The 24,146-nt window shown below is 43.2% G+C and overlaps 1 protein-coding gene across 1 annotated transcript in view; it reads right to left on the reverse strand.

Annotated features, from left to right (window-relative positions):
• Positions 1–24,146, reverse strand: part of LOC144752742 (galanin receptor type 1-like) — a 249,823-nt gene that overhangs the window by 180,840 nt on the left and 44,837 nt on the right. The window contains exon 2 of the mRNA XM_078640600.1: positions 7,552–7,617. Coding sequence (XP_078496726.1) covers positions 7,552–7,617 — 66 coding nt within the window. The remainder of the gene's footprint in view (positions 1–7,551; positions 7,618–24,146) is intronic.

Raw genomic sequence — 24,146 nt, forward strand, 5'->3', positions numbered from 1 at the left:
GCTGGACGTTACAAAATCTGCGTTCAGGCTATGTGCCTTGGCGTTTAATCAACACAACGTCACTATTCAATATCTTTAACCTTACTGATAAACAAATCAGTATGGCACAGAAGGGTGCTGATTATACAATCCTGAGCATTGAGAAACTTGAAAGATTACCAGTGACAATGTCAGAACGACCTGTCAGTGAATGGATAATACATGGGATAATTAATATTCCAATATCTACCTTCAGGTTTCAATACTGCCAAAAATATATACAGGCTGGCATGTACGAAAAATTGGGAAATGGGTACATTAAAACAACATGGAACTTGCCCTATTCACATGCATGTGTCAGTAATAAAGGACAGAAAGTGTTTCTTAGTGGCAATAATTGTGCAATGTCACTAAGCGGTACACTTCTGTGTAATGGAATTAGTTTGCATGGAGCCTGTGAAGGGAATTCATATAACCTTTCATGTCACCAGCAAGGCGCACCTGCAACAGAGATAGAACCATTCTTTCAAAGACTCTATAATGGGAGTTACATTCTAATTGTAGATCACAGATGTTGTAGTCTTATGCCCGGGACTCCTTATCTCGTAACTACGACTGCAAAGGTCAAGTGCTGTGGACGCTCATTGTTCCCCAGCTCCTTTCCAGACAGGGAGGCAAGGGCATGGCCCAACTTGAAAATTACTTCTATTCGAATAGATACTTTAAGCAGAATGAAAACAGTGCTTCTTCAGACGCCGACCAGACTCACGTCATCAAAAGAAACGTATGATCTCCTAGTCGCAAGGATGACTGCAGAGATTCACTCATTGCTATCAACTAATTCCCCCATACATTTCGCAGAAATCCTGAATGAAATCTTAAATATTTCTGATACCAGTGGAGTCTCAAAGGTATTTAAGACAGTATTTTCAATGGCATTAACACCATTCAAAGCCATACTGGGTATTTTTCAAGATTTCGTCCATTCGATCTTTGGCGGACTTCCCCTCATTTTGGGACTAATTGCAGGAATCCTATTCTTGGTCCTAATATTTCGTTATGGCAAACCGTGTCACAGACAAAACACCTGCGACAAGGGAAGAAACAATCCAAGCCATTGGATACCGGGACCGGATATCAAAAATCCTGGGACTATCCCGGCTTAGAGACCTGAATATGACTTGGTTTCTATCATTTCGACCAATGTGGCATCGATGTATTTTACCTGTATTAAGGTGCTTGCTATGCGGAGAAGAATGCGTGTTGGACACCTGTCTGACGCTACAATCGGATGCGCCAATGGATGCAGAAACATTGTTGAGTCCAATAAAGGCTCATGCTTTGTGCTGCCCTCAGCGGCTACAAATCCTGATGACGGCATTCGTGGAAACTTCACCACTACGATTGAGGGGTAGTGAAGTTCAAGATGAAAGCAGCATCGATCAGGTACGACCTTCTGTCAGCAATCCTAATCAAAACGTCAATGGAGACAATCATGCGCATGAATGCATGGTTACACCTTTTTCCGAGTTAGTGGAACTCTCCCAGGAAGCTGTTGACAGCTTTTTCGACAGTCTAAATGATATGATGTTCTCACCAGAGCAGAAATAGAGACTTTTGAGCAAGCTAGCACACGGCGTTCCCAACACCCTGAATTTGGCCTTCAACTTTAATAATAAAGTCACATGAACAATTTTCCCTCCAGTTCACGGACAGCAATTTTTTTCAGCAGCCCCAAAATATTTTTACGAATTTTTCGGGACACTTATCTTCTGCTTAAAGTAAGAACTATTCTTAGAGAACTAAACATTTCTATTTTTAGATACTTTATAGACATTAGCTGCCCGCTGGTATGTTCATAATTATTTTATTCTGTGATGGAATGGTCTCGAACTTTTTTCTGTATTAAGAGCCATTTCATGTGTAAATTCTCATATACAAATTAGTGATAATGTATAGATATGCGTGCTTACTTTAGCATTATTTACAGCTTGAGTGCATATAATACATGTGACTGCCTTTTTCCGTATATTAGATAATTTCAAGATGCATTTATGTATTTTGGGGTGGTAAGGTATACACAATACTCTACAGTATGTTTTACTATGCCTAGATTCGTAAATATGTCCATAGTTAGCGTGGAGTGGGTGTGATGTATTCCTATAGGTTCTGTATCGATCCCCCTATTCCTGACCCTATTCTGGTTAACAAGTTAACTAGCAGCCATCCCATGATGCAGAAAACCCCCATGATGCAGAAACCGTTATCTGATTAAGCCACACTACGGCACAGGAACGTGTTATCTGATTAGGTCATAACGCTTGCCATCTAATTAGACAAGCGATATTCCTCCAGCCCCTGATAAGGCATACGGAGTTCTCAAAACAAATCAAACCTATGACAACCTGGGAAAAACCCTGCGGCCATTGTTTTGATTTCATCGAGAACTTCAGCAAAAGAATGTGCTAACGACCAGGTCGTATGACATCCTTATTGACGTATCTAAGTCCATCCTTACGTCAATCTCGGCACCTTAAAGGTATAAATATTACCGGTATTGCCCTATGCAAACACACGCGGTGGTGACGAGATCGGAGCAGCCAGACTTGCTGAAGCCCAGAGCAGAGCAGACCCCGATGGCGCAGCCCCGCCTTCCTGACGCGCTGAGAACGAGACGCTGCTTTCTCCTGCCGAGAAACCCAGCTCCGGCGCTTCCGGGTAGCCCTCGCAGGCAGCCTGGAATATCGAGACCAGAGGTGAGAGATACCATCCCTCATTCATCCTAGATTCCAGGTACAGAACTGAATAATCCCTTGCAGAGAATTCTTGAGTCAGTCACTTGGCAAAACAAACTTAACTTAAACTGCTACTTTCTATTCCCGCCCACGTATTAGGCTTAGGTCAGGTACATTGGGGTAGGCGTAGTTAGAAACACCAGTTGAGTACGATTAGTCAAATGTATATGTGTATGTATCTATTTTATTCATTTTAAACCATCATATGGCTTAGAAACCATATAAATGTTTTTACAGTATTATTTTATACTTCTGCTTTTAATGTATGCACTTTACTTAACCATAAGTATTGCAATAATATCGATCCATTTCTCTTGTATGAGAAAAGAGACTGATCAATAAATAACATCTTTTATTGAACACGCCCGTCTCTTCCTTTTCTCTACAATCTGGTGAGACTAAGAATGCACTTACTGACTGAGTAAAATAAGTCGTCTTTTGTTTTCACACGACTCTAGAGATACACTCTTGATTAGGGGAGAGCAAAGTTGTGATGTTCTATGGTTGTCAGAAACTAAATCCCTTCTTGTCTATCCAGGGAGGTTCAACTCCTCCTTGCCTATTCAAGAAAGTTTCTAGTGAACTCTGAGCTAGCTGGCAAACCCAAAACTTTAAGTCTAATATCGACAGTAGAAGACCTAGTTAACGTCTGGTCTAGGCCTATACTATTGAAGGTATTATTCCAATGCGCAGAGCCTATTGGGATAATAGGAACTACACTACAGTTTACCTTTGTGAATACCGAAAAGTAGTAAACTTACATACAAGTGTAAGTTTACCTTTGTGAATCGGGCCCAAGGTTCGGAAGACTCCAAGGGAGTCAAGGGGGATGAGGACTCTTGGGATGACAAGCACAAGAAGAGACTGCCATACATGGGGTCCCGCTTATCTATCAAAACGAAAAACAGAACTTGTAAGCAAGAGTATGTCGAAGTCTTCAAAATCTTGCCTAGGGATATTCAGTCTAAGGAGGGGTCTAAAGAGGAAGAGTGATAACTGACTAGACGACCCAGGGTGCAAATTGTTTTGGAGAACTGGACGTCTGCTTTCCTGATATATGTGAGCATATATTGTGAAAAGCATGGAGACAGGGCGATAGTCCTGTTCAAGCATTTGGACATCATTCCGAAGGCCCAGAAGTATTTTGTGTGTTTTGCGTGGCTTAGCTACGACGAGGAGTTCTGGGGAGGGGGAGCCCGGACCCATCAAGCTCTGGGGGGAGGTGGACTCCGAACTGTGGATGTCGTCCACTCAGTCAGCGGCTTCCACACATTGCCCATTACTTACCAGCCTTTCCAGTCCAAGCCCACTCCACAGAGAGTGGGTTATACGCCAAACTCAGCGGGATCTAATGTTGGGGCATGCTGGAATTTTAACAAGGGATTTTGTTCTGACTGCCTGTGCAAGTTCGAGCACAAGTGTTCCAAATGTGGAGGTATACACCCTATTACCCAATGTTTCATGCTAGCCAGCCCAGTCAAACAGTGGGAGCCTCTCGGGGGCGGGGTCAACAAGGGCACCCTGGGTGAAAAGGCAACGACTCCCAATAAAGTTGACACCCTACGGCCTTGGCTTGCTTTGTATCTGGAGAATGAGGCAGCTTTGTGGCTTGAATGGGGTTTTGGTAAAGGTTTCAGGTTTGGGTACCAAGGGCCTAGGGGACATAGGTGGGCCGACAATTTGCGATCGGGGAATGAGTTTTCGGAAGTGGTGGCTCTGAAACTGGCCACAGAGTTGGCAGAGGAGAGAATAGCAGGACCTTACACAGATTGGCCCCTTTTGGCTCTGACTTAATTGTTTCTCAATTGGGTTTTGTGCTTAAGAAGGTGGCGGGGAATTCCAGCTAATCCATCATTTATCATGGCCTGAGGAAGCTTCCACGAATGATTATATTGCAGAGGAGAATTGCAGGGTGCTGTACGTGTAGGTGGACGATGCTGTTTGTTTGGTGCAATGGTGCGGTCAGGGGGCTGAGGTGGTAAAATGTGACATTAAGTTGGCGTATCGTTTGCTACCAATTCATCCTGAGGATTTTACGTTACAGAGCATACAGTTTGAGGGGCCTTCTACTTTGACAAGGTGTTGCAGATGAGTTGTGCAATTTCTAGTGGGTTGTTGAAAGCCTTCAGTAGCTTCTGCAATTGGTTTTCATGAAATCTAGTGGCCATCAGGAGGTGTCTCCTATTTGGGCCATTTTTTGTTTGTGGGATGGAAAGACTCAGGGGAGTGCCTGAGGGCACTTAAGCATTTTCAGTCTGTGGCGGGGTGTTTTGGTGTACCATTGGCACCTGAAAAGATGAAAGGATCCCGTGAGTTGTTGATTTTTCTAAGCATTGAGCTAGAAACGGTGTTGATGGTGGCGAGACTGCCACAGGCGAAGGTGAGAGAGATTCAAGGTTTCTTGTTGGAGGTGTTGGGTGAGCACAGGATTTAGCTGTGGAGGGTGCAGAAGTTGCTTGTTTTTTTAAATTTTGCATGTCGTGTGGTGAGGGCATGAAGGACGTTCTGCAGGCATCTGGGCATGGCCATGTCCTGGGTGACTTTACCACACCACATGGTGCAGATCTCGATGGCAGTCAGGGCGGACTTTGGGGTGTGGAGGACATTTTCGGACGATTTCAATGGAGTGCCCATGTGTTTCCTGGACAAGTACATGACTTGGTAGGTTCGGATATTTTCGGACACTGCTGGTACTCATGGTTTTGTTCTGTTCTGGGATGGAAGGTGGTGCGCTGAGAGCTGACCTGAGCAATGGATGCGCCGTGGATGCAGCATTGCCTTTTTGGAGTTCTTCCCATTGCTGGTGGCGTTGCAGGTGTGTGGGACGGAAGTAGATAACAGGACAGTGCTGTTTCATGTTAACAACATGACAGTTGTGAAGCCGGTCAACAGACAGCGGCCCAGAGACCTCAGGGTACTGAGGTTGTTGAGGTGTTTCCTGCTGACATGTTTGCGTCTCAACATTGTTTTCAAGGCTAAACACATGCTGGGTGTGGCAGTGTGTCCAGTTCTGGAATAGCAGTGTTTCCAGGTGTGGCCTGAGCGGCGTTACAAGGAGGCTTTTGTGTCATGAAGGGGCAGGACAGTGTTGGCTTTCCACTTGTTGGCTGTGCTAAGGATGGGGTTGCACTGTGTCGGTAAAGACCCTGATGCTTTTGGCACCCACTCTTTTCAGATAGGGGTAGTGACTGCAGCACCAGGTCTGGGATAAGACTGGGGTCTGATATGTAGGATGGGCAGGTGGTGGTTGCGCTACTGCAGATGCTATGTATGGAAATTAAAGGGTTTTCTTTTAAGTTCAGGGGGGGGTTATGTGGGGTCTGTTTGGGCACCAGATCTAAATCCTTTCTCTTTCCTTCCAATGTAGGATGAGTGAGCGGGCCAGGGACGAAGACGGTGACCTGGATCATGGGACATTCCTTTGTGCCCTGAGCAGCGTAGTATGTGGACCAACAAATATATGGAAGGAATTTGGGGCTTCACAGCAGCCAGCATGAGTTGCTGTGGTGAAGTAAAGGTGGAATGCAATGGGGTAACTTCCTACCTTGATTGACCAAGTTGGTTCTAAAACTTGGTTGCCCTGAAAAGCTTTTGATTCATCTGGGGGAAAACCATCCTGTTCAGTTATCGGGTTTGACACTGTTACAACATATGCAGTGGGATCTTGAAGCCATCAAATGGAACTTTACCCGGGACTTGCAATGTGTGGACTGAATTTATGTCACGTCAGGTTTGGCGGGGGGCTGTACAGCATGCAATATTTAAAAAAGCTCGTTGCAAGCTCAACAGAGCTGTGAGAGTTTTCTGAAGGGGGATAGGTATCACCGTGATCTTGCATGGGTTCATTAAGGAAGAGGAGGTTTGTTTGTTTCGGTATGATGGGGTGCACCTTTCTCGAATGGGGAATGCATGCTACATGATGGAGTTGTGGGATGAGGTGAGCCGTTTGTGGCATATGAGCATATGGTGCAGGCAAGATCACCTTTGAGAGGGTGCCAGTTTGTGTGGGGAGGGTGGGGGGAGGTGTAGAAAAACACCTTCTGGGGTTTAGTCAGGGTGGCATTATTTGGTGGGGTAGAGAGTCACATGTTGGCATATCCACACCCTCGGGGGAGGAAGAACAGAGTAAAGATGAAAAACTCAGTGCGTGGTACGTTGTCGAGCATGGAAAGAGTTTCAGGGGATGGTGTTTGGGAGAAAAATTAAAGAGAGCCTTGATAGATGGCAAGACCACAAGGAGTGAATCAGGGAAGTATGGACCAAGGTAGGATAGCTTGGTGGATTGAAAGCTGGAGTGAGATGTGAGTGGCTGCCGGATATATGGGGAGGTTTTTCGTACTTTCAAGGTTATTGTTGATTAAAGTTCAATAAGTTTGCAACCATGTCAATAAATAATAATAAATGGCCTTTTATGATAATCATGGGTCATGTGTGTTTGTTGTTGCATGAAAGAAGAGTGAGAGCAGGAACCAGATGGGGGACTTACATAAGACTATAACTTTCAAAGTGCTGGTGGGATGGGTGTCATTAACAGGAGACACCAAGGATGCCCTACAGCTGAAAAGATCTAACTGGCCGGAGTATTGGATTGCAAGCATACGGTGCAAGGTACACAGATCAGTAATGTAACCAAGGATACAGCATTCAAATATAACAACCAAGATTTATTACTATGAATTGTAAAATCTCTGATTGTATTAAATCTTAGAATTCAGCAGAAGTTAAAGAAAAGCAACACTTTAGAGAAACATTTGGAAACTGTCTATCTTCTTGTTACCTTTCTTTTGGAATTTTCTGACTTCTTGGACAAGATCCGAATTTTCCTGTGAAGATGCAACAGGACCTAAAAGGTGAAAAGGTGATGGAAAGCATAGGTGAGTGTGGAGAAGGATAAAAGAGGGTAGAGCGAGGGAGAATGTGGTGGGAGGAGACAAAGTGGAAGACGTGTTATTCATGAGGTGCACTTTGATGATCCCCAAATTTGGTAAGTAGTGGAATTTACAAAGGCTTTGCAATGGAGGACCTATTAAAAAGCCATGACTCCCAGACACTGCCCGCCCACTATGCTTTAACCCAGAATCCCAGTACTGACTGTTGATAACCACTAAGAAACCTGTTAAGTATTTCCCATTTACCGACTTCTTCTGTAGAAACAACAGGCACTACTTAGGCTTTCCTTCTGTGTTTGCTGAACCCGGTCTGGAGTTCCTTGTGATAACACAATTTCATGCAAACCCAGATGTTTGGAACATTTGTCAATTCGTTTTTATACCTGCTTAAACACTATTAGAACCAAAGCATTATTCCACATAACACGTATTTTAAATGTACTACTACCTTCAGGAATGTACCCAGGCATGGTCCCCAGTAAGAACATCTGATAGATGGATGGAGTTCAGCACAAAAATCACCCACCCAGACTTTTTGGAGGGCACAGAACACTACTTTAAGATTTTAAAATGAATTTTTATAGATTTCTTTGCTTTTTCCCCCTGGCATATTTTGGAAAATGGGTAACAAATGGTTAATTTAAAGCACACTGCCTAGGAACATTGAAAACAAGTGCTGGCAAAGCCTATAGGTCTTTTGGCTTTGCCATACCTTTATGCAGCATTCTCCAATCTTGGATTGACAAATAAAAATAAAATGTGAACGTTTCTTTTTTTGAAAGGCGGTTGTGGGGAAGTAGCACAGGTTTGGGGCATGGAAACAACATGAGTCAAAGGAAGTGGGGGGAACAACACAGGAGCTGGTGGGGGTTAACATGAGGGATCAGAAGCAATGAGGAGGTTGCTGGTGGTGGGAAGCAACACAGAGAGCAAGGTGAGAAGAAGAGAAACATGGAGCGCAAAGGGTGGGGGAGATACAAATGGGCGAGAGAGAGTGAGAGCAAGTGGAACTGGGAGGGGGAGAAGTATATGGCCGAGAAAGCAAAGTGTGCAGGGGGAGTACACATGGGCAATCGCATCACAGATGCAGGTGCGAAAAAGTAGCATAGTGAGAGGAAACAGCTGGAAACCACATGCACTCTCATGGAGTGTTTAATCAAAAAGAAAAAAATAGCGCCTGAAAAAGCAAGCAATGTGTCTATGCTTCAGATGAGGGACAAATACAAGATAAGGAAGGAAAGTCCACACATATCAATAAATAATAAGCAAGCAAGTGACAATGAAACCAACCAATGGAAACCAATGGCCAGGCTCTAATCCCACTGCGAGCTAACAATAGGTCTTGACAGACTACGCCTGTGTTAAAGTAGGCGAGACCTAAAACAGCAAATATTTTGGTGAAGATTGGGTTACTCACTCAGCTGAAATCCTGGGAAAAATGTGGCAAATGATATCTTCTAAAGCCTGATAATTTAGTAATGCTGGTCAAAACTGGATGAGTAATAAATACAACGTTAATTATCCTCTCCGGTGGCTTGTAAACATACAATCAAAGACCTGCTATATTGGAAATAAAATGTTAAAAAAAGAAAAATGTCAAAGCGACCTTTCTCTAGCCTCACTCCAAGTCTAAGGGCCTCTTCTGCTGGATCAGGTGGCTCAGTGGGCTAATGCACCCACTCCAGTAATCTGTGTATGACCTCATAAACACAGGTTTGATTCCTGAAGGGTCCACTGAGCCTTTCATCCGTCTTGTGTTAATAAAATAAGTTGCATTAAACTCGGGTATAACAAACATTTTTTTTCTGTCAATGGCATCAATTACACCCCTCTGGTGTGGAAGTCCACTCCACATATATGCCTCTTATGTTTATTTAGTGACATCTAACCCCTAACATGCTCTCTTCTGGGGTCAACGACAAGGCTTTTGAAGCAAAAGTTGTCAGTCAAGTATCCTATGAAGCAGAGCTGTGGAGGCACGATAGGACAAGAGAATACGTAGGTCTCTGGGAGAGGAAGTTCGGGAAATCACTACTTACATTATCAGCAGGCTTTCCGACAGCGTTATTGGAGGCGGGTGTTGGCCACTCCTCAACAGAGTCCAAATGTCAGATAGCTCCCATTAAATATGGACTGACAAGACTGAGCTCCAAACTACCCATCTTGTGGATGAAGCCTGGAAAGAACATTTCTCCATGCAGTCTAAATCCAGCTAGGTGACCCAATAGAACAAGGAAGCAGAGAGGCTGGAACGTGTGCAGCTTGCGATTCAACCATTGAAGGTGTTGAATTTTCCCATAATGGTACCAAATGGTACCATTCAGAATTCACTAATTGCAAATCAAAAAACATAGTGTATGCAATTGTCTGCCCGTGTGCCTTATTATATATTGGCAAAAAATTCAACTAATAAATCAACGGATCACACAGCACTGCTCAAGGATTAAAAAGAAAGTGTTGACTGCCCCTATGGTGCAACACTTTATTGACAATTCCCATACTGAGAAGGATTTTAAATGGACGGTTTTGTCTAGCTTTGAAACAAGTAAACGCTATTTTGACATTGATGCTGCATTATTGAGGGATCTATGACATAATATCGACAGACAGAATATCTACATACAAAAATATCGACACAAAAATATCGAAGTCAAAAATATCGGAGTTATATCTTCATAAAGGTAAGTAAAAAAATATCCAAAAATTAATATCGTAGTACAAAAATATCGAAATAAAAAAATTCGTTTTTTTAATGTATTAATAATAATGTAAAAATAATTTAAAAATACATATAATTTTACAAATATTAAATAAAAACATTAAAACATGTTTAAAAAAATTATAACTAATACATATACATTTAAAATAAATGAAAAACTCTACATATAAATTAATATATATACGTACTCCACATATTGCAACAGTAGGAAAATCGTTGGATAGCGTAAGGGTAAAAATTACTATTCCCACTCCAGAGGGTGCAACAGTAGGGAAAGTGTTGGATAGCGTAGGGGTTTATATTACTATTCCCACTCCAGAGGGTGCAACAGTAGGGAATGCGTTGGATAGCGTAGGGGTAAAAATTACTATTCCCACTCCAGAGGGTGCAACAGTAGGGAAAGCGTTGGATAGCGTAGGGGTAAAAATTACTATTCCCACTCCAGAGGGTGCAACAGTAGGAAAAGCGTTGGATAGCGTAGGGGTAAAAATTACTATTCCCACTCCAGAGGGTGCAACAGTAGGGAAAGAGTTGGATAACGTAGGGGTAAAAATTACTATTCCCACTCCAAAGGGTGCAACAGAAGGGAAAGCGTCGGATAGCGTAGGGGTAAAAATTACTATTCCCACTCCAAAGGGTGCAACAGTAGGGAAACGTTGGATAGCGTAGGGGTAAAATTTACTATTCCCACTCCAGAGAGTGCAACAGTAGAGAAAGCGTTGGATAGCGTAGGGGTTTAAATTACTATTCCCACTCCAGAGGGTGCAACAGTAGGGAAAGCGTTAGATAGCATGGGGGTAAAAATTACTTCCCACACTACTCCCCCTTTAACACACTACACATACAAAAAAACACAATTAATATAAATTTCAATTAATCAATTAATAACAATTAATATTACTAAATTGATTTAATTATAAATGAACTAATAAACACATATTAATTACTAATTAATTAACAATAAATACCAACAAATAAATACAATCTCTTTAATTAATTACATGTAATTATATCACACCCTGTCCCCCTATAAACACACAACCCACTACATATAAATAAATCACATCATTTAATCACTTAATAATTATTAATGACCAATTAATTAATAATTAACAATATCAAAAACATTAAATATATTAGCACATTAACTCTAATTAATTTAATTAAATAATTAATATTATTTAATTACCAATTAATTAATTAACAATAACAAAAATTTATATATATTAAAACATTAACTAATTAATTTAATTTACTAATTAATATTAATTAATTACTAATTAATTAATTAACAATAACAAAAATGTATATATATTAAAACATTAACTCTAATTAATGTAATTAACTAATTAATATTAAATAATTGCCAATTAATTATTAATTAAAAATATTTACAAAAATATATTAATTAATTAACTAATTAATATTAATTAATTACCAATTAATTATTAATTAAAAATATATTAATTAATTAATTATTATTAAATTACTTCCCACCCTATTCCCCTACAAACCCACAACCCGCTCTGATACTAAAACGCAAAATGTAAACAAATTTACTAATTTTCAAACATACATTACAAAACATATTTAACAAACATATAAACAACATAATAAAATACATAACACTAAACAAAATTTCGATATTAGTAAATTTCGATATTAGTAACATACATACCTTAAAAAAACGATATTCTGTCTGTCGATATTTTGGACATCGATATTCTATACCATCGAAATTAAAACATCGATATTATTGTATATCGATATTTTAATTTCGATATTTTGTCTCACTACCATTATTGAGGAAGGAAGCTTATCTCATATTAAAATGTGATAGTGCCTCCACGGGATTGAATGGTATGACTGAATTAGCTAGAGTGTAGTGTGTATACTACAAATCCCATAATGCAATTCTTGAGCACTTGCAAAAAGCGGGACTTTAGAGCATTTTGATTGGGCAAAATCCCTTTTCCCATGAACAATAGCTCTCCAAACAGGAAGTGCTCTGGTTTGAGATGCCGAGTTGAGTCTCAACCAGCATGTTGCATGAGTTGAATATTCCTTCTCGTTTTGAGTGAAAAGTAAGTCACTGTTTTCCCCCTGTGTTTGTTTGCTAAAAATGACAATACTAACAAACATACAACCGTATGCTTAAATGTACTTACATTTGTACTTCTTATAGATAATATCCATGAGGGAAAGCACGCCTGAATTTGAGCAAAAGGACACTCCATTGCATCTAGATCCAGAGTTTTGAATTGTTGAAGATTCGGTAAAGTAAGTCCGTAGTGTTTTAAAGTGCGTCATGCATTTTGCCTGTTTGGATAAATTTTTAAATAAGGACAATATCGTTTTTTCATTTGTAGAATAAAGAGCCTTCAAGGAACTCAGTCCTGCCCATACTCTGCAGTAAAGGTACATATCTTTTTGGTGCTTCCCTCTGGGGTTGTAAGTCGAGAGTAGAAGTAGATATATTCAATACTTTGGTTCTTTCTTTTCAGAAATTTATACTGGCAAAGTTAAGGGAGCCTCGTAGGCAGTAACATAAACAAGTCGAGTGGCAGAAAAGCCAAAAACTCTTGGAGTAAATGCGCTGGAGCGGCTGCTCCAACTCTAGAAAACAGGTACACACTAAGGGCCCGATTAGGATCGCGGTGAATCCGCATCCTCCAGGCCGGCGGATGCCCGTTGCTGGCCCCCATGGGTGTTGGGGGTGGGCGGTGCACATGGGGGGGTACCTATGATACCCCCCTGCCTTTGCATGCACGAAGCGGCATGCACCAGGCGGTGCCTGCCGCTTCGTGCATGCAAAGGAAAATATGCACATTTAACCTTGCGCCGGGTGCTGCTTGATGCAGCATCCGCCCCAATGTTAAATATATGGGATGTGACCGCCAGGGTGGCGCTCACATCCTAATTCCGAAGGAGGGAACGCCGCAGCCCCTGCGGACAGTCCCTCCACCTCGGGGGTGGCGGACGGACGCTGGTCCGTCCGCCATCCTAATCGGGCCCTAAGTTAGGTACGTGTACAAGAGAGAGAGTCAGTTTGGGTTGTCGCTGTTTTTGCATCATTTATTTATTTTGTTTTTTGTAGAATATCCGGTCCATTTATATGAAGCCCTGATGATAGTCCCAGTACTATTCGCCTGCGTCTTGAAACGCGTTGGCATTTTGGGAGGCTTTTAGTTAATTCTGAATGCGGCGAGTGTTGAAGGAAACTGTTAGATAAAGCATTGATAAACTAATCAGATACTCTTTTGATGCTGGAATAACATATGTGGTTCATAACATTGGATATGTTCATGTTTATTACTAAATTTTGTATATGATGTAAATGTTTCTAAAAATGTGTTTTGCATCAGATTAATGTATGCATTCATTTGCTGATTTTGTCATGTTGCAAGCTGCTGTTAATTGTGTTTTTTACATTTTCTAAGTCCATTTTTGTCTTTAAGTGTATGTTATTGTGAATTGTATATGCGTGTAAGTTCATGTGTGAATTTTATAAGTCTATGTTTCTTTTTTAAGTCCCCAAAAATTGTTTTGATTAAGTTTGAAAGAAACAGGAATGGTCTAATAAAAATTCCATTTTGACAGATAGAAGAGTTGACTGTTCGTTACTCCATGAGTAGTAGGGGTGTACGGAAGTACGGAGCCGGGTACATTTTTTGTGTCTTAAAATAAGGCTCTGGAAGGGCAATGTGTAGATTTTTATGGTTTTATGCAGGTCTATGCAGCAGGAACAACCTGCAATGGCCTAGAACTGGATTTGGCACCACAAGGCAGGTTAGAACTCCCAGCAGTGGAGTTCAGGGATGCTGCAGATGAAGTCTTTGATGGCTTTGAAAATTCAAACAGGAGGCAACCACACACACGCCCTTGGAAAAAATTCACAATCAGGATACAAAGCAAAGTCCAGTCTTTTCCTCTCCAAAGCAGAAGCATCAACTGCAATCTACCCCAGCAAACCAACACACAGCAAAGGGGCAGTACTCCTGCTCAGAGCTCTTCAGCTTTTCTACTTGGCAGAGGTTCCTCTTGACCCAGAAGTATTCTAAAAGTTTGGGATTTTATGTCCAATACTTGCACCCCTTTTAGCCTTTCAAGTTGGCATTCTTCAAAGGATTGTCTTTGTAGTGCACAAGTTCTTTTTCTGCCTGGTCTTGGCTCCAGTCATACTCCTGGTGTGTGGAGACAGAATAGTGAAAGGCCAGACACAACCATGTTCAGGTGCAGGTGACAGCTCCTCCCACCACTCTTGGTCAGGAAGGCTCACCAGCCTGGTGATGGGCCATCAGGATATGCAGGGCACATCTCAACTTCCTTTGTGTGACTGTCTAGAGTGAATGCACAAACAGACCCTTGATAGTTTAAACCGGACGTTGATTCTACATACAGACAAAAGGACGGGATGGTTTAACAAGAAAAAACCCACTTTCTTAAAGTGGAATTCTCAAACACCCAATTTAAAAACCACCTTCACTAAAAGATATATTTTTAAATTTTGAGCTCAGGGAGTCCGAACTTCAAATCTCTAGCTGTTCTCAGTTAAAAGTGGCACTTGTAAAATGTTACAAGGCATTCCAATGATAGCTTATAGGAGAGCTAGTTCAGCCATATTAAAAAACGAAAGTGGCAGCATTTTACTATCAGGACATGTAAAACACACCAGTACGTTACCTACCTTTCACAAACACCGCACCCTGCCGAGGGAGGTACCTAGGCCCACCTTAGGGGTGCCTTACATGTAGTAAAAGAAAAGGTTAATGCCTGGCAAGTGGGTGCACTTGCCAGGTCGACATGGCACTTTAAATCTGCACTCGCAGACACTGCAATGGCTGGCCTGTTTCAAGGTTTACAGGCCTACTAATGTGGGTGGCAGAATTAACTCTGCAGACCCACTAGTAGCATTGCAGTGTACTTTGTTAGAAACTTATCAGTAAATCAAAGATGCCCATTATGGTGAACCAATCGGATCTACCATTTACACAGGGAGCAATTGCACTTTAGCACTGATCAGCAGTGGTAAAGTGCCCAGAGTAACTAAACCAGCAAAAACGAAGTCCAGCATAACAGCCACAAACACAGGAGTTAGAGGTTAAAAAGACAGGGAAATCACACTAAGGATGGCAGGTGTAACCGCAAATTGTATGGTTTAAAGCACACCTGACCAATAATTTTAATCATAATTAGATAGGATTTAAAAATACCTTTTGGGAGTTTAGGGACTCTTACTAGAGTGCTTTTTGGTAACATGAGCTGAAAATGGTGTCTCTTAAAGCACCTTAAGTCGGTAATGGTGGTGAGCGAAACTGCTTTAAAAATGACTGACAGTAATATTTCAGGACTAGCAGTGATGGAAATGGAACAATGTACTCTGGGAATGAACTATGGTGAGGGAAGTGGTTGAGGACTGCAAAAGCATTGACTGCAGCTTCAAGGCTTCAGACATCTAATTGACTGCCTGTGGTGAAATGCATTTCTGGCATCCGTCATGCCACCACCATGTTATTACTAACACTTTTTTAGCATCGCTCCTATATTTGTTTGACAATATCAACACTGCTCAGAAGGACACAATTCATGAAAAAAGTAGTGTATCTTCATACACATATGTGGTTGAAGAATTATTTATTTTTATTATTCACGAATATTTCCCATAGTATGCCTGGAACTCTGACGCAGATTAAAACGTTTTCCCCCATGTAGAAAGCTCTTTACCTACACCCCCACCATATGTGGAGGTTATACATTCACCTTCACATCCTGGTAGGGGAGGTATTCCAGCTCTGGGCTACATTAATGTCTCCAACCATTTCGATAGTGGAAAAGGGTTGATTCGAAGTTTGGCATGTCCACAGATATAGCATTGTTTGTGGCCCTTCTCAAATTTCAAAGGTAATCCACACCCATTTCCCACTCCTTGAGTGTGATGTATGACTGCAGATTTCTCAGCACTCATAAAACCATTTACACCCCCTGAGAATGCCTCAACAAATTTTACAATTTAAATCAGGCTTATAGAGAGGAAGGAAGAGCTGTACACTTTTAAGGAAGAGAAGATACAATAAGGTGGACATGGAATGGAATGTTTGTAGGGTCAGATGCAGATTTACTAAATTCTCAAGCAATGCAGCGTTGTGCTGCAGCCCAAAAATGCTGTGCTGCGTTGCATGAGGAATGATCAGGAGAGCGCCAAATTTACAGAGATATGGCGCTCTCCTCCCCTCTCCCTAGCATCGGCACACAATCAGGCAGCCGTGCTCTACACACACACCTGTGCACCATAGTGCAAAAGTATCTTGTAACTCTAGCATGGGTTTGTACTGGAAGGACACCCTTGCAGTAAAAAATACCATGCTTAGACTAACTTTAACACTTTTCCCACTTACTAGAAATATTTGTCTATCAGTGCAGGCCAGTTCTTGCTCAGTAGCTCCTATACCATACATATTTTGAAGTTACTAGAGAGTTTAACACCAATTTTGACCGGCCAGCATTTGCCGCTGACGAGGCTGTAGGAAAGTCAATTATTAAGGATAAGGTCACCACCTGCTAAATGACACAAAATTAAATAAATAAACCTGTGCTCATTTCCAGGTAACATGACACAAAGCAGTCAGGTTTACATCAAAGGCAATGTGTAAAGCATTTAAGCAGTGTTCAAACAGTAGAAAGAGTCACATAAAAAACATAAAAACCCCACAACCAATTTTAAAATAATGAGATTTTTTTTAGTAAAACAATGACAAAAATCCAATAAGGAGAACCGGAGATATGAATTTTCAAACATATTCATGAAAATATCACCAAAAAGCACAAAGCGTCAAGGATAGTCTATGCAAGGAGTAGCCAGGGACTTACGCGTCATTTGAGGATGACCGCAATCTGGTTCTGGTTGGAAACAACAAGTGGATTTCTCCTGGTGAATGTCTGGAAGTCAAAAAGTTTGCAAAAGTTTCTAAGTACTGTTAAAACTGGTGGTCTCTAATTCGCTGAGGTAGGTACCTTAGTCCAAATAGGGACCCTCGCTTCTACAGCGGCGAAAGGAAGGACACCTTCTCAGATAGCCCCTGCTCACCCCCTCTGTAGTCTGGCATGAGCAGCCAGGCTTATCTTCAAGGCATGTAAAGTATTTGCAACCACGCTCTCAGCAACCCAACTGCAAATTTACTCCACACGAGTTTCATAAAAAACAATTATATGTTTATAAAAGAAAAGATGTACGATGAGACCACACAATAAGAAATCCAACATATGCGTATTTGTAATATTTCACCTTGCCGGTTATTAGGCCAGCAAGCCCTTGTAGGTTCTTGCAGCATTAATTAGCAATTCTCGATGATCCAATGCAGTCCTAATGCAAGGCTGTGCAGTTCGTAATACAAGAATCATGCACTTTGTAATATCAATATAATGCAGTTTGTTATGCAACAACCATGCAGTTCGTAATGCCAAAATAATGCAACAATCAGGAAGTTTGTTATGCAAAAATAATGCAATGCGTAATGGAACAATCGGGCTGTGTGTAGTGCAAAAATAATGCAATGCATAATGCAACAATCAGGCAGTTCATAATGCAACAATAATGCAATGCGTAATGCAACAATCAGGCCGTTCGTATTGCAACAATAATGCAATGCGTAATGCAACAATCCGGCAGTTCGTAATTCAAAAATATTGTAATGCATAAGGCAACAATCAGGCCGTTCGTAATGCATCAATAATGCACTGCGTAATGTAACAATAATATACTTTAGCACCAATCACGGTGCTCTGGGCGGTCTCTATGCCAATCTTACTGCCTCGCGGTCAGCTACTGCCAAAATATGCCCTCAACATGGTTATGATGGAAAACAAAGTGCAACTCCACACTCCGGCCCCTGTACTGCCACTCCTCGGCAAGTACGGGCTGCGATACGAGCTTGAGCGGGGGGCCTGTGCTGCGAGGATGGGAAAGGCCGAGAACGTTTCTCTCGGAGCCCGCACCACGCCCCAGGTGGCAACACAGCACGGTCGCTCAGCGTTTCCTAGGGGATGCGACCTCACTCTTGTCTCCTCTCCTCCCCTCTCCTCGTGACTTGGGCCTCCGATGTGACTTCGTTGATTTTGAGCAGTGGAACTTGGGCCACCCCGACGGGGATAGTTTGAGGTCCTTCGCTGGCAAAGGCAGGCTCGGGCTGCGGCACAGCTCCTCTGGCGAGGCCGGTCCGGGCCAATGGCAATGACGAAGGTCTCAGGCTGCAATAGGGCGCATGCACACAGCGTCGCTGAGACTCACTTGAGCGTGCACGGTCACAGATCAATCTTCACGAAGGTCTCAGGCTGCACGAAGCACACGCACTCAGCGTTGCTAAGACTCACTTGCGTTCCAGGTCACCTGATCACAGGGCAATCCTCACAAAGGTCTCAGGTTGCACAAAGCACACGCACACAGCGTCACTGAGACTCACTTGGATTCCGGGTGCACGCGATCACAGGACAATCCTCACGAAGGTCTCAGGCTGCAAAAAGCATACGCACACAGCGTCGTTGAGACACACCTGGAAACTTTTATGTTCCTGAGTTTCCACAACAGGGAGCCTGCTCTCCTTGAGCCCTTGGGGATAAGTTTCTTCAGGACACAGCAAAGTCGTTTCAAGCAGGAGGACACAGCGCACAGCAAAATCCCTTTAGCCTCTCCTTGGTTAAATCAGCAAACTTCAGGCCAGTCCCAGAACACACAGCAAGGGTCTGTCTTTTCCTTCATTCTCTTCAGCTGTTTCTTCCTTGGCAGAGTTTCCTCTTGACCACGAAGGAGTTTCCCCAGAGCCTATCACATTTAAATCCCGACAGTCAATCCACAACCAGGCAGAGACACACAGACATGTTAGAACACAAAAACCCAGCCACTTCTAAAAGAGTGGTTTCTAAACACACAATACAAAAACCATCTTCACAAAAAGATGTGTTATTAAATTGTGAGTTCAGGCACACTAAACTTCACCTCCCCATCTTAAGCCTATGGGAAGATAGGCTGGAAACATATTACACAGCCTTTCCCAATCTGTCTTATGGGCAAGATGGCCTTGCAACAGTGAAAAATGAAATGTAGAGTATTTCACTGTCAGGACATGGTACACACCTCAGTACATGTCCTACCTTTCACATACACTGCACCCTGCCCTGGGGGGTACCTTGGGCCTACCATAAGAGTGTCTGATGTGCATAAAAAGGGCAGGGTACAGCCTGGCAAGTCGGTGCACTTGTCAGGACAACATGGCAGTTAGCAAACTGCGCGCAGGCACTGCAGTGGTAGGCCTGAGTTCTCTCTTTAGGGCTCGTTGTGTAGGTGGCACAATTAGTGCTGCAGGCCCACTAGCAGCATTTGCATTACCTGCCCTGGCACACATAGTGCACCTGACTCGGTACTTTACTAGTAAGGCAAACATACCAATCATGGGCAACCAATTACCATTACACTTTACCTAGAGAGCACTTTCACTTGGGCACTGATGAGCAGTGGCAAAGTGCCCAAAGCATCTAAGTTGGCAACACCATGTCAGAAAAAAAGGTCTGGAACTTTAGCCAAAAAGGGCCAAGGTATTATTATTAATATTATTGTATCCATTTGTAGCGCGCTCGGATACTCATGAATGTCCCGGCGCGAAGCCAAAGGGGTGCAAAGCAAAGCTGTCAGGCGAAATAATGGGTCTTAAGTTTCCTCTTGAACACAGTGGGGTCCTGAATGGACTGCAAAGAAAGGGGTAGGGCATTCCAGACTGCACTTGCCTTCACCACAAGAGAGCTACCACCCAACTTCTGAAGCTTAAAGCGAAGTATCCGGGCAAAGCGAAGGGACATAGAGCAAAGAGCACATGAAGGAAGGTAATAAGAGAAGTGCCTCTGAAGGTAGAGGGGGCCATAGCCATGAAGAGCACGGTGGGCCAAAACCAAAGATTTGAATTTGACCCTATCTGCCACAGGCAACCAATGAAGAGAACGCAAATGATGAGTCACACTATTCCTTGCTGAAATGCCCAAAGTCAGTCTAGGCGTGACAAAATCAAGGCACAAGTGACCGTTTCTCTTGCTTCTTGCGGGAGGAGAGGAAAGAAATTCCTCAGGGTCTTAAGAATGCCGAAACAGCATCTAGAGAGTTTCTTGGTGTGTGTTGTGAAGGACAAACTCTCATCAAACCACACTCCCAGGTTTTTGGCGGGTTGTCCCGAGGAGAGGGGTAGGGGGGAGTCAGGTGGCCACAGCTACTCTCGGAAGTCAGCAGGGAACTTATCATAGAGCAAAATCTGAGATTTGGGTTCATTGCATTTAAGCTGTGCATCCGCTAGCCATTTAAAGATGGAAACTAAGCACTGTTGCGCCACTGCCACAGAGTCTGATGATTTGTCCCAGGTAAACTGCAACTGAGTGTCATCCGCATAGGCCATCACCTTAGCCTCAAGTTTCTCTGCCAAATATATTAACGACTTGACATAGATATTAAAGAGGAGAGGGCTGAGGGAAGAGCCTTGCGGGACTCCACTGGTAACCAGCTGAGGGGAGGAAGAAAAAGTAGGGAGCCAGATCTGCTCAACCCGCTCCTCCAGGAAAGACCTAAGCCAACCCCAATCAGCTCCCGATACACCAATCTCTGCCAGACGGGCCAAAAGAAGAGCATGTGGGACCGTGTCGAATGCCGCCAACAGGTCGAGCAGAATCAATGCTGACCCCCCCGCCGGCGTCGAGACACTCCCGGATAGCCTCCGCCACCTCTACTAAAACAGTCTCAGTGCTGCGAGAGGCTCGAAACCCAAAATGAGCTGGGTGCAGAAGTGCCTCAGTCTCCACATATTCTGTAAGTTGTTTATTGACCACCTTCTCACAGCCCTTGGCGATAGCCGGAAGAAGGGAGATGGGTCGGTAATTCCCTGGGTTAAGGGGATCCAGAGACTTTTTTTAAGAAGTGACAGAATCTTCGCCTGCTTCCACCCCTGAGGAAGAGCCGCTGTCTGGAGAGACAGATTGACGATGCAATTCACCTCTATATGTACGCTCTCTGCTACGGCTGCCAGAAGCCTGGCCTGGCAGGGGTCAGAGGGGGAACCAGACTTAAGCCCCCTGAGGATTTTAAGAGATTCCAGGGGGTCAACTGCTCTAAATGCTGACAAAGTGCAGGTGGAAGCGGCCGGTTGAACCACCAAAGGCCCCTCACGGCCACCGTTGCCAGAAGGAAATATAGCCTGGATGGTCTGAATTTTAACTCTGAAACAGCATGCGAGCGTATCACACCAGGAGAGAGAAGATGGAATTGCACTCGCTTGAGCCTGCGGTGACGTAAAACTCTGCACTATGGCAAAGATTTCTTTAACATTGTTCCTGGCAGAATCAATGCGGGCTGTAAAGAATTGCCCTTTGGCTACAGCAATAGCGTTGTAATACATTTTTTGCATTGCTCTGAGCTTCCTCTTGGCCAAGGGGCAGTAACCACTCCTACGCCAAGATCTTACAATCATGCATAGCAGCTTTAAGAGTTAAATTGAACCAAGGTTTAGAGGGCGCATCTCTAACAGGTCTGACGGGCCAAAGAGAGGCTACAGAATCAACCGCCCTCGCCACCCAGACGGTAAATCCCGACATACACTCCTCCAAGTCACCTGACAAAGCGGGCATGGAAGGATCCAGCACCCGTTTGAGTTCTAGAGGATGAATTTTCTCAAAAGTCCAACAAGTACCAACACAAAAAGTGATTTTTTTAAACTTTTTTGAAGAAAAACAATTGCCATTTCTTCTCATTCTCAACACAGAAAGGGACTTTGCCACTTTTTGAGAAGAAAAATCCAAACTGAGCAGGCTGCTGCTGTAATTGTAGGCACTGTCATGAAACCGAAGACCGGATACTTGAAGAAGATGGTGAAAATTTTACAAGTCCCAGAGCAGAATGGGACTCGATTATTTTTTCAGAGGAAGCTAAAATTCAGTCTGATGTTGTGGAACTGCCTTCAGATACTTTTTCCCACTTGTCCGCCGGAAACTCTGGAGCCAAAGTTTTTCACAGTTTATAAACTTTCTTCGGGTGCCCAAATAACCACAGTACACTCCTAAGTCCCCCAGGACATCAGGGTAGGACACTTAGAGACTTTCAGGGTCTCAGACAGAGGCCAACAGCAAAGTCCACTCCATGTTCAGCTGCAACTGGTCAGCTGGGCACTTCCAGTAAAAAGGCTCATGCAGCTTGTTGTGTTCCTGTAGCTACAAAGGAGGTCTGCCAACTGACCCCTAGAGACCACTTCTTTGTCCTATAGGTCAAGTCCTTCAGGGCTACCATCAGGTCACAGACAGCAGGCACAGTCCTCGTCCGGTCTTCTGCAGGTACAGACAGTCTCCTGAAGTGGGTGTTGGAGATTCCACATTTATTCCTGACTCCCGGTAGTTGTTCAGGGTAACTCCTGGGTACTCCCTAGTGAAGTGTGTAAATGTTCCCGGAGGCAACCCGACCCACCTTTCCAGCAGTTACTGTTTGCCTTCTACATACTATCCCGCAGTACCCTTACATCTCCAAATCCATGATGGGGTAACCTGTATCCCCTTGTTCCTAGCCTGTGTGCCCATTCAGAAGTGTGGCCAGAGTAATGAAGAGTCCCCTCCTCTGTGGTTAATCATAACTGGTTCTGGAGGTAGATTTTATCCCACTGGGTTTGGTGCCAGCTTGGCTATGGTGATAAAAACTTGGGCCTTTTCAGGTATCACCAAACATTTACTTGAGACTGGGAAGGCTCTTTTAAAGTAGGGTAAGTTCCTGGGCCCACTCCAAATGGTCTCCCTGCCAGGTGGGAAAACATCTATGAACCCCCAGACCATTGTCTATGCTCTGGTAGCAATTTTCACACCTCTATCCAACCTTGGTCAGGCCAAGTACAGGATGAGTAGTTGCTTTAGAGCTAATGCAAATTAGCCACCAGTAGCTTAAGACAGGGTAAAGGTAACTGTCTAAAACCGGAATGTAATTATAATCCAGCTTCACCATTAGATTGGATTTTTATTACATTTAAAAATAAGTCTTTGAATGGACTCTGTAGCTTGCAGAGTGCATTTGATAAATGCTGTTTGCAGTGATTTTCAGTGCCGGGTGCTTGTCCACACTGTGCAATCATCGCAAACAGCACTATGCACATCGCAAGCGGGCGCTGCTTCCTTTCTTCCGCTCGAGTTGTGTTTTTACTCAAGCAGCAGCTTTCTCAACGCGAACGGATGGTTTCTCAATGCGAGCGGTCGCGAGCATACACGGCCACTCGAAATGAGAAATCTGATCACCCGTGTTGAGAAATCTCGCCTGGAGGTTGATTTTCTACCCTTTCGCTTGCCAATTTGAAGTTGACGATCGCGAACAAGGAAAATTCTCACCTGAAGGTGGATTTTCCTTACTCACGCTCACCAACTGGACGTTAAAGAGCGCTAACGAGGAATAAAAAGGTTTTCAGAACTTAGCGAGCTCTGCATAAATCAGAGTGTGGGAAAATGCAAACTCTGCGAGCGGAGCGGAGTTCACTGCCCAGACATTATGTAAACCTACCATGTTGGTCAGAAAGCCTTTACGACCAAAATTGTAATGTTCCTGACTGTCCTGGATGGATTTCGAGAAGAAAGCATGGAGATAACAAGGTAAACAACAACAGAACTTCTCCAAAACAATATCATTTGTTAAATTTTGGGAGAGGAGTTGCCCTAATGGCTAGAGCGGTCAACCTCGAATCTGGGAAACCGGGTTCGAGTCTCAGCAATGAC

The sequence above is a fragment of the Lissotriton helveticus genome, chromosome 5_1 (genome assembly GCF_964261635.1).
Source record: "Lissotriton helveticus chromosome 5_1, aLisHel1.1, whole genome shotgun sequence".
NCBI classification, from domain to species: Eukaryota; Metazoa; Chordata; class Amphibia; order Caudata; family Salamandridae; genus Lissotriton; species Lissotriton helveticus.